The sequence below is a fragment of the Pangasianodon hypophthalmus genome, chromosome 4 (genome assembly GCF_027358585.1).
Source record: "Pangasianodon hypophthalmus isolate fPanHyp1 chromosome 4, fPanHyp1.pri, whole genome shotgun sequence".
Classification (NCBI taxonomy): Eukaryota; Metazoa; Chordata; class Actinopteri; order Siluriformes; family Pangasiidae; genus Pangasianodon; species Pangasianodon hypophthalmus.
The window spans coordinates 25,924,748-25,940,386 of NC_069713.1; the positions used below are offsets into that span (position 1 = coordinate 25,924,748).

Here is a 15,639-nt window from a genome sequence, read left to right on the forward strand (position 1 = left end):
GTATGTAGAACAGAGGCTTTCCTTTCAGAGACAGTTTTGTAAGAAGCTAAAAACACTTAACTATATATATATATATATATATATATATATATATATATATATATATATATATACATATATATAAAAAAGTGAGCATGAGAATATGCAAATATCTCATATTTATATCCTGCTCTTTTCTACTTTTTGACTGTGGTGCAGGATTTTTCATTAATAAATTCTGTACATATTCGCAATGACGAATTTTAATGAACGAATGTTCTCATTTGGGGTGTTTTTAACTGTCAGCAGAAGACTGGTAGGCTGGTTCATGCTAGCTGTTTTTCCCTGCTTAATAGGGATTTAACACCTTTCATGTAAAAACAGAAAAATGTTGAATGTACAGTCATTAGAGCAATTTTGTGAGCTGTTACAATCCGATAAGTAAATCATCATAAGTCATAAATCAAGTATCATAAGTAAATTTAGTTAAAGAAAAAGAGATATTCAAGATATTTTTGTTCCAAATACAATGACTACGAATAAAAGAGCCAACACTAAGATATTTTTATTTATTATGCAATGACATCTCATTTTATTAGTTTATAGTTAGATGTAAAATAGAGGAACATCCGTGAAACACGTAATAGAAACTTGTCACGTTACTGAGCGTGTCTCGGAAAACTTACAGAAAAAGCCGCTGACACTGGAGACTCCTTCCAAAAATACTAAATATCTCCTCACAGAAAACTTCACCATGTCAAGGATAGTATGTTTTTAATCCCTTATGTGGAGCATCGTGCATACAAGTCTCTGTATAAGTTATTATTACAGAAAAAATAACGTTAACCTGTTAATTTGCCTTGCATCTGGGGCTATTGTCAGAGCTGCTGTTACAGAAAATTAATCAACACCTTCTGGCCAATCAGAATTTAGCATTCAATAGCACTGAGGTATAACGACATATTACTGATGATTCATATAATCTAAGAGTTATTCTCTTTGGTGTAATTAAGGTTTAATTAAGGCAAATTAGGTGTCACGTAGATTTATAATTCCATACAAGAAAAATAAGGAGAATAAATACAGTATATGAGAACAAAATAATCAAATGGTTCAAAAATATCTGTGAGCATGCAGTATATTGGATACAGTATATCATATTGTTAGCAGTATGTGAGGATTTACTGGGTGTTCTGCTAGAGTATTGCCACCGGAGAAGTCAATTTATCATCTTTCTCACTGGTGCTATAAAAATTGCATATTTTTATTTGTTTCATAAACACTATCCATAAAGCAAAATGATAATCCTGAGAGAAGCTGTTTTCTTCATCACGAGCTGAGCACAGTTCAGGTCTTTATTATTTGCATCTGGAAGTGCAAGTGCAATGTAAACAATATGAGTGTTCGTCTCAGGGCTGAGTGGTGATGAATCATTCAGTGACTCCAGAGGCTGATTGAAAATGAAGGTTTTTTTAAATTAATTCTTGGGAGATTTTTTTTTGTGCACTATTTTATTCACTAGTGAAAAAAAAAATTTACTTTTACATACATCCTGCTCAAATACAGCACATATTGCTTTTCCCAGTTGTTAAGTCTGCTCTGACATGATCATTTTTATTTGTAGTCCACTATGCTGACTCCCCATTTGCTTGCTTCGTACCATTTTCATTGCTATGTCCCCGGTTTGGAAAATGCATCCTTTGTAACACAAAACAAAACAAATGAAATCTGCTTAATAGATTAAAAGAGTTATAATCTATTAAAATGTTTTTGTTTTGTGCTTATTCACAATTTCACATTTGTCTATCCACAGAACAGAAGGTCAAGTCAAGTGGCTTTATTGTCATTTCAACCATATACAGCAAGTTAGTACACAGTGAAACTACAGTAGACATTACATATATTTACATAAAGGTAAGGTAATTATCTATTTAAGACAATGTTTACAGAACAGGGGCAGCATGGTGACTGTGTTGCCCCCTTACAGCTCTGTGCTCCCCAGTTTGATCCTGAGCTCGGGTTACTCTCTGTGTGGAGTCGTTTTCCCAATGTCCATGTGGGATTCCTCCAGATTCTCAGATTTCCTCCCACTTCCCCAAAACCCTGCTGGTAGGTGGATTGGCTATGATAAATTTCCCCTAGGTGTGAATGAGTGTGTGAATGTGTGTGAATGGTGTCCTATGATGGACTGGCGTTCCATCCAGGATGTATTCTGTAGTCACGCTCAGTGTTTCTGGGAAAAGCTCTGAGGCCGTGACCAGGATAAAGCAGTTACTGAAGATGACGGAAGGAATATACACTACCACTAAATAAACAAAAACAGCAAATAAATAATATGTAAATATGATCATTTTGTACAATTAAAGTCTACACTCATTGTTTAAATGTATTTGTTTATTACATTAAAATGGATTAAATTAGTCAAAATAACACACAGATTTCCGACACTTTGCGAAAAATAGTGACATGAAATTGAGCTCCGATGCATCCTCAAATTCAAGTTCAAATTTTATTGGTTACACACACAGCCATGCACAGTACAATGTGCAATGAAATGCTTTTTTCGACTGTCTGTGACATAAAAAATCCTGTATCCATCGGTCATCCTTGACAAATGTCTACGACTTGATTATCAAGTTCACCTTTGGTGTGTTCGGTTGATTGCACATGCTTTGGAAATACACATCCCTGTCTATATACAGAGTTCATAATGTATGTCAGGGCCAAAATAACAAGCCATGAGATTGAAGGAGCTGTCTGTGGACCCCAGAGACAGGATTGTGTAAGGTCACACGTCTGGTGAAGAGAACTGGAAATCTCATCTCAAGAAGTTCAGATCCACTGAGTAACTTTCTAGAGCTGGCCTTCCAGCCAAACCGATCAAATGAAGAAGAATGCATTTAGTCAGGAAGGTTGAGGAAGAACGTGAGCCGTCACACTGTGTGGAGGTAGGAGAACCTGCCCCAACACTCCACCAGTCAGGCCTTTATAGTAGAATGGCCAGATAGAAGCCACTCTGCAGTAAAATGCACATGCCTGCTTGCTTGGAGTTTGCGAAAAGGCAAATGATCATCAGACTGCAAAATAAAGTAAATAAATAAAAAACATATTCTATGGTCCGATGAAACTAAGAATTAACTGGCCTGAATGCCAGGCGTTTCATCTGGGGGAAAACAGGCACTTGGACAACTGTATCCCTTCAGTGAAGCACCGTGAGGATGTACTTCAGCCGCAGATACTGTGAAGCTTGTCAGGATGGAGGGGAGGACGAACAGATCAAAGTACAGAGAGAACCTTGAGGGAAAACTGCTCATAACCCCTCAGGACTTTAGATGTTCACATCCAAAAGAAAAGGGGCAGAGTTTTACATTCCAAAACATCGGTGACCCACAACCACCAAAGCAACACACGAGCGGCTTTGAGACGAGTTTGTAAACGAGAGAGAGAGAGATCTGAAAATAGCGGTACGCTCTCCCTCTTAAAAGGTTCTGCAGATATATAGTAGTAGTATATGATCCACAAATTCAAGTGGACCATGATTGTAGCATCATATAAATATTAATTTAAAAAATGTGCATTTCATTTTCTCAACAATTTGCATATCCAATAAAAATTCATGTTCCTTATAACAGTATAAGTGCAAACTGTGTGCATTTATTTCTTCACTAAGCATCTGCAGCTGTTTCCAAAACCAACCAAATTCTTACTGTATGTTTTTATCAGTGGACTTGAATGCTCAATGGTCTCTGCATATACTGTATGTACCATTAGGTGATGTTTTTACAAGCCAAAATATTCTTTTAATATGAGTTTCTTCACAAAAATTGGTCCGCCACATCTGCTTTTTATAAATGTGATATATCCTGGCAGAATGAAAGGGTTTTATTTAGCTAACAAGTTCACACCAACTTTGTCAGTAAAAAACTATTTCAACCTAAAAAGCCAACCCTTTACAGTCTTATTTATTTAGTCTGAAGAGTTATTGGATCTTATGATGATTTTGAAATCTACTTTTCAGAGCCTGGCTAAGTGTGAAGTGCCTGAGGGGGAATGTGAAAGTACAGCGCACCAGTGCAGCCTGGGAGAGGAGATCTAAACTGAGTATGACAAATAAAAGCCTAACCATCTCCTTTATTTGTTTTTAATCTCCTCTTCTCAGAAAGCTATTGATATCCTAACACTGATAGTGTTGACTATTCTGTATATAAATCTTAAAGTGTAATTAATCCAATAGATACTTTAACCCCAATGTCATTCTGTTGGTGATGGATGTGCTGCACACACACTTGTGTTTAAATAACGTTAATGCATCATATGAAAAAACTGCATAATTTAAAATAATCCTTACTTACTAAAATATTCTTACTGCACTAAAGACTAAAACTCATAATTTATTCAGCTGAGACATGGCAGTCAGTCTTGTACCTATTTGCCTCGCTGTTATATGCTTAGAAAGGTACAAGACAATTTGCCATGTCCACTTAAATTCTTCTGGGCATGCTGAGAAGACAATCATGTTCCCGAGTTAAAACTGGGCTAGCTTCAGGCTTTAGCATTGTGTATGTGCAGACAGTATAAACCACAGAGGCACAGATGATGGCTACATGCAGAGAAATTCAGAAATGGAGGTTTGGCTGCATATTTTATTTTGATAAAATGCCCAAATGAGTGGGAAGTCTAATAGACATTTTATTTCCCTAATAACATGTTTAGCAAAGCACCTGGCAGAAGCACAGTTGAGCTGTACAGAGGTGACTTCCATCATGTGTATTCATGCTCATTCATGCTCAAATAGCAGCTGTGCCACTTGCCCAAGGCTCCCCAAAGAACTAATTTGGTTGCATTTTCAATTTTTAATTTCAAGGGATGTGTCCTATTTTGTTAAACCACCCAGTTGGTGTTTTGTAGCATGGTTGCATGTTTAGCAGGATCGCCTGACGATGCCTCATAGCCTTACTTTGTAAGTCACCTAGCAGCCTAGTTTTCTAGTGCTACTTCTCCCGTCTCATGTATACGCGTCCTTTTAAGGTTTTCAGTAAGCATTTCTAGCCTTTTATTGTTTTTGCCATTATCTGTGTTTGATACCTGTGTTTGTGGTGTGGACCTTCAGTTTAATTGTTTTCCTGTTGCACTAAATGCTGTAATTAACTGATCAGTAGAATCAGGAATGTTAGAGAAGCGAATTCATTAAACTAGATTTCATAAAGGACCACAGACTGGCATGCCTTGGCTAAAAAAAAAAAAAAATCAAGATTGTTGTTTAATAGATACATTTATTCATGTGGTATAGAGCAGGATGTCAAAGCGTGAAAAATGACAGTCACATAACACATGTAGGGTAAAAAAAAAAAAATACACACAATAACTATGAGTCAAACTGAACTCATGAAAAATTTATACAAATACAAGCAAGTGAAGGCGATGTGGTTGGATGACATTTCTTACAATGAAGTCCAGAAAAAAGTGCTAATGCTATCCACAGCTGTAACCTTAACCTTCATACAAATTGAGTCATGGAAATAATTATGAGTTTGTAAGTGAGGCCATGCTGCAGTACATTACCAATCATAAACAACATTAACAAGTTTATACACACTGAATAAAAAAAACAACAACATACACTATCATTAAAATGTGGTAAGACAAGCATGTGCTTATCATTTTTGCCAGTACTACACAAACTTTTTAAGGGTTTTGATTAAAAAAAAAAAAAAACTCATTGCTTATTATAATATAATTAAGATGGCAGTAATAAAGTTTCTGTTTTCTCTATTTCACATAATTGTGCCAATTTCGTTTTCACTCCACTTATTGTTGTACTTTTCTTAACTTTTTTTTTTTCTAAAATGAAAATGCACTAAAAGTAATTTCATCACCTATCTGAAATGACCACAACATTGCCTCGGGACAAAAAGGTGCCGCTCACTGTGACCAGTAATAACTTTAAAAGTGCTGTTAAGAAGGCAGCTGTAGTTTAAAAGTGGGAGATAGATGCTCCTTTCTCCATCCCTGACTGCCCTCACAGTTCAATTACAGTGCAGGTCAAATCTGGAATGAGTAGCATGCCCTTTCATCCCAAAAAGTGCTTCACAGTTTGTTAAAGCCTTGCTGCAGCGTTGGAAGCGGATCAAGGTTTCACAGTGAGATCATTGTCTTGCACCTGCTCTTCGAGCCTTGCACCTGCTGTTTGCCTCCAAAAGCTACTTTCTCCTTCTTCTCCTTCTCCAAGCGGGGAGATAAACACCTCGAGCTGCGACTTTTCAGCTCAGATCTGTCATCTTTCCCCCACGCAGATCCCACTGACTTGCTTTTACAGAGTAATATATGTGCATTTAGAAATTGCTTCAGCCTGGAGTGTGCTGCTCAGCTGTTATTTTTTCCTCACTGTGATAAAACCAGTGCATGATGCATGAAAATGGAATACAGATTGCTGACAGGATATTGGACAGAGCACATGTGGCTAAAGGCTGCACGTACAATCATACAGTTTTTATATTCATTCATCTTCAGTAAGCGCTTCATCCTGATCAGGAAACCCGCAAAGAGGGAATATACCGTGCATGGGACACCAGTCCATCTATCATAGCGTACCATGCGCACACACACACACACACACACACACAAACGCACACATAGGGGCAATTTAGAGGCGACAATCCATCTACGTGTACTTAAAAATAATTTTAAATAAATGCATTTTTTACAAGGTTGCACGCTGTAACTAATGCATAACTGTTACAGTGAAATATACAGATGTAAGTGGTGCAATCAGGCTTATTTTGCTCAGGCACATCCTCCGCATCCTCACTGCAACGACAGCAAAGCGTTCAAATGGCTGCGCGTGGAGAGGCTGAGTAACCGAGTGAGGCTGATGCTGCTCCAGTGCTTCAGCGCCTCTCCTCGCTACGCCCAGCTTAACCATCAGCGCCAGCCCCAGCACCACGCCAGCGACCCTTCTCCCTCATCCAGAGCCGCGCGGAGTGTTTAATCGCCGTTCGGTTGCTTCTCGGAGCGGAAGCCTGCGCTTTTTCTCCGTCTCCTTCTCCCGCCTGTGACAGCCTCGCGCGCGGGACGCCGCAGTAAAATGGCTCCGCGCTCGCGTCCTCTCGCCGCCATCGTCTTGCTCGTTTTCGTCTCGGTGTCTCGCGGTCTGACAGGCGACGACGACCCGTCTCAGGACGCCGAGTGCAAGACGAAAAGCGTGACCGTGTCGGCGCTGCCGTTCCTCCGGGAGAATGACCTGAGCATCATGCACAGCCCGTCGGCCTCCGAGCCCAAGCTGCTCTTCTCCGTGCGCAACGACTTCCCCGGCGACATCGCGGTGGTGGACGACCTGGAAAACACAGAGCTGCCCTTCTTCGTGCTCGGTAACGTTTCATTTTTTTTACTGATAAATTCTTCCTCCCTGCTGTCTGACATGAGGGTAATAAAATATTAACCGCAGGCCTTTGTTTTGAGAGCCACATTGTAGCTAAATAACATGTAGCATGTTTCCCTCAGGCCTGGCTGATACACGCTTCCACTCCAACAGCTAAGCTAATATTAACATAGAGTCACTGTTCATACATGAAGTGTGTTCATTTAATGCCCAGCTTTCACACAGACCTGCTCTCAGTCTTCGCGTTTTCTTTCTTTTTTTTTTTTTTTTTGGTTTTGTTGCAGAAGACGCCTCCCTTATTTGTTAGCATTGAGTGTGCTAGTTGCTGTTGTTTACTCTGCACAAACAAGAAACAAACAAACAAACAAACAGGGGCGCGTGCACGTTGCTTTAACACGAACTTTCTCATGTTCATACACTTTCTGAACCATCCTTACTGATGAGAGTGCATTCTCCACTTATCTGATGTTAAACATACTACAGGGTGTCCCATATGTCTGACATAATAGGAGAAAAAACAAACAAACAAACAACAAAAGCTTTTATTTACATTTGCTCAATATATGCATCATTTTTCTCAGTACACAAATTTAGACGTGATATCCAGTGTATAAACACACACTTAATGATGGCAGGTGTTCATGTATATATTTTTGTATTTTTACAGACCATGATGAATCTGAGTAAGGAAGTTACCTGCCTCAATAATGCCTAATATTATCTGCATATACCTGTGCTTTCGAGTCATATAGAGTTCTATGGATTTGTTCCTCCTTGCTCAGATACACAGTGATCTGTAAAAAAAATAATAATCATAAAAAATATTAACCCACTGATGCTGGACTTATGGGACAACCTGTGTATCATCATTCAGTTGTCTCTGACCTGTTAATTAGCCATCAAGCTACTAATAGTGTCTTATTGCTCAATAGCGGTAAGTGCCCAAATGCCTTGATTTAGAAACCATACCATTTATTACAACTAGTGCCCCTAAAAAATCAGCCAGAGCCTTGCCCTTATTCACTTGGAAGGCATTTAGCAGCACATGTGGGGAGACAGTTGCTGCTGACTATAACTGAAATGCAGAAGAGAGTGAACTTGGGTGGCATGTGGATTGAGGAGAGAGTTGGCCACTGTCCATGGTGCTGATATTTCACTCCTGTATTTCTGTCTGGTTCTATGAAGTCCCTGACATGAGAGATGGCTCAGTGTGCATGGAGCTGATTGGTGATCATTTAGTCATGTGTTTCTGACTCGTTTATCCCCTTCACAACAACAGGATCCCCGGTTCAATCTGTTGTGGAATTAGACTTTGAAAGGAGTCTTCCTCAAATAGACATTACACAGAATCCAGTTGCTCAAGAACGATAATTTTTTTTTTTTATTAAGCTTAATATCACAGGATCGGGAGACCACCCTTAGTTAGAAGGTACTCCCCAAGAGTGCATCTCACCGTGGCTCAGGTTACAAAAGCTTTTATAGCATCGCACTTACACATTCATTTGCATAAAAAACGAAGACAAAAACAAGATCTGATTAGCACGGATGGCCTTGGATGTAACTCCTATCTTCATGGCACGTGCAACGTCTTTGAGAACCTCTTGTGCTTACTGCCTTACAGTCATGCACATTCTCAGTCAGATCAAACAAAGAAAAGTAGGTTAAACCCAGATCATCAAATTGCATTAATAACTCACATATTTAACTGCCTGAAACATCTAGTTCCTGTCAAAATCTGTTTGTCCTCCCCAGCCTTGTGTTCCCAGGATAGGCTCCATATCCACTGAGACCCTGTTCAGGATAAAGAGGTTGCTGAAAATGAATGAATGAATTTCTGATCTGTTACTTTCTTTGGAGTCTTCATATCAGAATCTATTTGTCAAGCAAATCTTATGAGTAATCTGGCTTGGCACTGGGAGACTTACTCACATTTGAATAATATGAAAGTTAGGCAGATAAATAGTGCAAGTATTAGTCCATAGTAAGTACATAGTAAATAGGTAATCACAGTATGTGTTTGTAATATGGAGATTGTAGTATATTGAATGTCTAAGGGAATAATTACATTAGGTTCTTCTTGCTTTATTGTAGCAGTAGAAGTATAATGTTTCAGCATGTGCTTTTATTTCACTAGCAGGTATGCACTGATCCTATTTTATTTTTTTTTGCCGATTTTTCTATCTGGTAGAATACATTCTCTTAATAATTTTGTCAGCTCTGCAAAACATCAGAAATGTGATGGTCACATGCCTTCATACAAGTTGTGTCATTCAACGTCACACAGATTTACAGCATATAATATGCCAGGGGATTGGTTTGGAAAATGTCAAATCTGATCTGATACTGCTCCAGCATATCAGGCCAGTATCACTCTGATAGCAGTACTCAGTATCAGACTTACATCCCTTTTTAACTATCTAGTACCTGACCCCTGATAGAGAGGTCAAGAAAAGCACTAACAGGATGTGAGAGCTCACTGATAATATTGTCTGCTCTCACATGTGGGATTGTTAACTACACATGTTGCTGAGATTTTATCCCTGCACAGCTTGTTGTTCATACAATGTTACAAAGAAGAATTATCTGTGGAGAATGTACAGTTACATACACCGATTAGCCATAACATTAACTAATAAAACCTGCCTAATATTGTGTAGGTCCCCCATATGCTTCCAAAAACAGCTCTGATTGGTCGAGGCATTGCCTCCACAAGACCTCTGAAGGTGTGCTGCGATGTCTGGCACCAAAACGTTAGCAGCAGATCCTTTAAGTCGCATAAGTTGCGAGGTGGTGCCTCCGTGGATCGGACTTGTTTGTCCAGCACGTCCCACAGATGCTCGATCAGATTGAGATCTGGGGAATTTTCAAGTCAACACCTTGAACTCTTTGTCATGTTCCTGAAACCATTCCTGAACAATTTTTGCAGTGTGGCAGGGAGCATTATCCTGCTGAAAGAAGCCACTGCCATTAGGGAATGGAATGTTTAGGTAGGTGGTATGTGCAAAGTAACATCCGCATGACTGCCAGGACCCAAGCTTTCCCAGCAGAACATTGCCCAGAGCATCACACTGCCTCCGCCAGCTTGCCTTCTTCCCATAGTGCTGTCATTTCTTCCCCAGGTAAGTGACGCACACACACCCGGCTGTCCACATGATGTAAAAGAAAACGTGATTCATTAGAGCAGGCCACCTTCTTCCATTGTTCCGTGGTCTAGTGCTGATGCTCATATGCCCATTGTAGGCACTTTCAGCGGTGGACAGGGGTCAGCATGGGCACTCAGACCAGTCTCTGTCTATGCATTCCCATAAACAGCAATCTGGTATGCACTGTGTGTTCTGACACCTTTCTATCATAGCCAACATTAACGTTTTCAGCAATTTGTGCTACAGTAGCTCTTTTGTTGGATCCGAGCAGATGGGCTAGCCTTTGCTTCCCGCATCAACAAGCCTTGGGAGCCCATGACCCTGTCGCCAGTTCACCAGTTGTCCTTTCTTGGACCACTTTTGGTTGGTACTAACCACTGCATACCAGGAACACCCACACAGACCTGCTGTTTTGGAGATGCTCTGACCCTGTCATCAAGCCATCACAATTTGACCCATGTCAAAGTAACTTAATTCCTTACGTATGCCCATTTTTCCTGCTTCCATCACAACTTCGAGAACTGACTGTTCACTTGCTGCCTGATATATCCCACCCCTTGACAGGTGCCACTGTAATGAGATAATGTTATTCACCTCACCTGGCAGTGGTTTTCATGTTATGGCTGATCCGTGTATGTATAACTCAGGGTTTGTAGAAGTTTGGATTGTGCTTGCTAGCAGTACTCTCCTTGCGAGAAAGGTGGTGACAGATGCGTTGGGTCTGGTGGTTTTGCTTGGCAGTGCAATGGCTGTGACAAGGTTGTCATTTTGAGTCGCACCAGGTAGAGCTGTCTGAAAAGGTCTGAAACAGGAAATAATGAATGGTGGCAACTTAGACTTGCTCTTGTTGAAAAGGGGAGAAACAGACACATACACACAAGAGTCTGGGGACAGTAATGTGTGTTTCTTATGTCATCGCTGCTGTGGGATGTTGTTGTAAGGTTGCTGTGGTGAGCTTGTCTTGGAGAAATTCACTGGCACTGTGTTATGACTATATCCAACATTTCTTTTTTTGTAACTTTTGTGGCTGGCTTGAAATGGTGAATATTTGGCAAATGGATATTTTTTTCAATTCATCAAAAAGTAGGAAAATTGTGATATTTGAAAAACTTGTCCACAACAAGCTACATATGTCTGTTTTTTTTTCTTTTTAAAATTATTTCAAACTTGGCTAGGTCTGAGGGCATTAAAGTAGCCGAAGGATTAGTTTTTAATTTAGTTAACATAAAACTTTGTTTGGTGTTATCGATGTCAAGATTTTGAAAACAGGTCTTTTAAAACATGGTCGCAGCTTTTCACACAAACTTGTATTGATTCATTCATTAGTCTTCAATAACTGCTTTATCTTGGTCAGGGTCATGGCGAATCTGAAACCCAGCAACCCTGGGTGTGAGGTGAGTCTACAGCCTGGATGGGACTCCAGTCCACTGTAGGGCAACATGCACACACATTCACACCTAGGGGCAATTTAGTGCAGCTAATCCACCTACTACCATGTTTTTGGGAGGTGGGTGGAAACTGGAGAACCCAGAGGAAACCCACATGGAGATGGGGAGAACGCACACAGAAACTCCTCACAGACAGTATCCTGAGCTCAGGATTGAACCGGGGACCCTGGAGCTGCAATGCCACCCAATGCACCACCGTAATTTCTTTATGCTGCAGTGTTATGAGATTTAATTTTGATGCTGTTTGAAAATAGTTGTAAGCAGATACTGTGAAAATCATATAAAAATCATATAACCTAACAAATACACTGAGCTGATGTTACATATGAGCCTGATGTCACATATAATACATCTGCAATTCACTTGAAATGAAAGAACCAATATACCACCAAATTTTTAATGAAAAACTATACAAGGGACCTGTATGCAGTCTGATGCACATTCACTGATATTGGAATACATGAAGAGATGCACATTTATAACTAGATACCCAACATCTCAAAAGAATAATCAATACATATCTACTACTGTTGGGATGTGACTGCATATTCTACAATTCTCAGTATGTTTTCATTTAAATAATTAAAATGCAAATGCATTTCTTACCAAAGGTCTGCTGTGGTGACTTCTGAGGGTCGCTGTGTGCCTGTGAGGGTATTTTTAATGTGTTGGTCTTTTGGTCTCTTGGGATGTTACTTACACTGCCCTTAAGTGTTAATGCTATAATGATAAATACATTGTGAACTAGAATATAGAGTTCCTAGAAAATGAAGCACAAAACAGTGTGTATCTGTGAGTGTGACTGGAGGCGTTGTTTTTGTATTGATAAACAGTTAGCTTCCTTATTGTTCTGATACAAGCTGTACTGTTGGAGAATATGTTTCTGTAGGTCTGGGAAAACCTAGCACGTGTGGCTGAATTCTGAAAAAAACAAACAAGCAATGGAGTAATTTTGAAGAGAAGGTGTAGATTATTGGTAGATTTATTTTATAATTCATAAATATGATAGTTTACATTCTATAAGTGTCTATTTATGGTTCAAAAATTCTAAATAAATAACCCTATTAGTTTATCCTATTTATTATAATTAATATGATATATTTAAAGTTTTTTTTTTTTACTTAATTTTTTTTTTTTTTTACTTAAAAATTAAACATAGTCAACCAATCCTTTGTCTGTTCAATAATCAGCCCAATTTCAAATCATCATTCTTCTTTGTTTAGATGTTATTGAAATAATAGACTAGAAGCAGGAAAATTTTGAGTTTTCAAATTGGGGGCTGGTGCTGTCCCTTATTTTTCAACATCGAAGGTGGCAACCCTAGCTCCAGCCTGTTTCCTGGCTAATGATGCCACTAAGTACAGTGGAGAAAGAAGGGCTCTTCCACATAGATTTGTATAATGTTTTGTATACTGTGTGGATATACTGTATGTTATGTTCTGATAATACATATTTAAATATTTTAAGCATTAAGTGACATTTGATTTATTCTGTTTGGATTTTTCAGAAGGATATTCTTTAAAAAAAACTGACAGTGTTATGAAATTCTCTATTGTGATAATTATTGAGATCAATGAATATAGAAAAAAAAATATTGTATATAACATTTCTGGCTATATCACCCAGCTCTAGCTCTAATCAGATTCCAGCTGTCAGAATGTTTGTAATGAAAACAGAGAAAAGCAAATGCATGTCTGTATAGATGACAGCAGAGTGTCAAAAATGTTTAAATGACCTAATAAAAAGACATTAATAGCAAGAAATTTAGTCAACAGCAAGTATTTTTACATTGATGTAAGTGTGGACAGAGATCAGTCGAGTGAAGAGATAATAATAAGGCTTAAAGGTTTAAATGCCGGAAGTGATTTTTATCTCGGGTGATGAGACACACGGCAGCCTAACACACTCGGAGGACTGCGCTATCTACCCTTTTCCTCATGCTTGAGCACAAAGATGTCCACGATTGGCTGGCATCACTGTGATTGACAGGGGAGAGAGAGTATGCCATCCATTCCACCCAGAGAGCAGGACAAGTTTGCTCTCATGGCTTTCAGCCACGGATGACTGTAGCATTGCCGGGATTCAAAATCAGGATCTGCAACATGATGTGCAACATTTTGACCGCAAACATCTTCATCAGGTGTGCATGACCTTGCAACTTTGTATATGCTTGAATGAAGGACTTGGCAACAGAGAATACAAAAGTAAAGTAATTTTATTTACTCTGCCAGTGGTGCAGAAAGACTGTGGATGCAAACATTACTCTGGGTCAGGAATGTGTGAAAAAATATAGCTGTTCATTGTTGGATTCCAGTGTAAAGTTGTGTTATTTAAAGCACCAGCAATGGCTACATGAAAACATGCCTTGATTTGAAATCAAACTCTTTCATTTATATAGTGTGTCCCTTTGTGGCAGTTTACATGCAGTGAATTTTTAATGGCTAAGACAGATTGAATGCTAAATCATAGAGTGCTTTTAATCTTGGTTGTTGCCCCAGGTGTTTGCACTTCCTGTCCTGCTCTGTGTAGCCTTGTTCTGCTATTATTAATGCAGTTTACAGCACTGCCACAAGTATTTGAACAAGCTATTTTTAATTAGGGACATTAGCATAATTGGTTCAGCATTTGAGACACACACACACACACACACACACACACAGAGTCATCAAACATCAAACACATTCAAAAGCAGGTTAGAGACTCTATCATAGTTCATTACCTCATGTTTCATTATGGAAATTGTTTTACACAACCAGCAGATTTTTAATCCACTTTACCAACATGAGCACTAATGAACAGCATGCGTGCTGAAACACGGCTTCCTGTGGCTGTTTATTATTTTTACTGCTCTTTTATTTTTGTCACAAAACAAGTGATAAAACATGAGATTAATGGACTGGAGCCATCCTCCTCTTCTCTTTCTCGGCGTTCAGGCTCACTAGGTTAGTTTGTTAGGACTGCGGTGAGGAATAGAGAAAGAAAGCACAAAGAGAGGCTGTGTGGCAGTCAGTGGTTGCCATAGCAACAGTAGCTGGTGCTTAGATGAGGCCTCGAAGAGAAATGACGTTATGTATTCGGCCTCAGGAGAAGTGCAATATGTGGAGAAAATCAGATGCATATGCGATGCTGGGTGCAGTGGTGGGCTTCACAGCGTCGGTGTGTCCCTGCTGACCTGCAGGATTTACATATTCTTATTGCAGGACCACCATTTGATAACAGATTGGAAATGTTATTTTTCTTGCAAATCCCATGTGAATGTCGGTATAAGCTAGTCGCCAAATGTTTTCTGCCTTTTGTTAATGAAACATAAACCTTGAAGTAGAACAAGCTCAGGAGGGGCTGGGATTATGCCTACAGATGCAGTTCTTTGCATTTGCTGTGTTGATATGGCTTTGTGATTGCTTATAGATCTTGTGTGTGTTGTGTAACATAAAATCTCTGTGAGGGAAATAGACTATAAAGAGCAACATTATTATTCCATAATGGAAGCAGCTTGATAACACTAACTTAATAATTTAACTAGGCCTGTTATGTTTAGCTTTAAGGCAACGTGTATGCATAGGCTTCTGATTTAATACCATTTCGTACTAATGGTACAGACCTTTAAGAGTGTGTTGCCCAAGGTAACAACAAACCTTATCCAACCTAGTTTTAGAAAAAGTATGCAAGCAACTTATTTTCAACACCTTCT

At 39.2% G+C, this 15,639-nt stretch overlaps 1 protein-coding gene across 6 annotated transcripts in view; it reads left to right on the plus strand.

Annotated features, from left to right (window-relative positions):
- Positions 1-6,558: 6,558 nt before the first annotated feature.
- Positions 6,559-15,639, plus strand: part of astn1 (astrotactin 1) — a 281,516-nt gene continuing 272,435 nt past the window's right edge. For 4 of the 6 annotated variants that reach the window (XM_053233345.1, XM_053233346.1, XM_053233347.1 and 1 more), the window contains exon 1: positions 6,561-7,346. In XM_053233345.1, the coding sequence (XP_053089320.1) occupies positions 7,064-7,346 (283 nt within the window). In that variant the 5' untranslated portion in view covers positions 6,561-7,063. Of the gene's footprint in view, positions 7,347-15,639 lie in introns of all 6 variants that reach the window. The other 2 variants (XM_053233344.1, XM_053233343.1) reach the window with 2 other exon arrangements.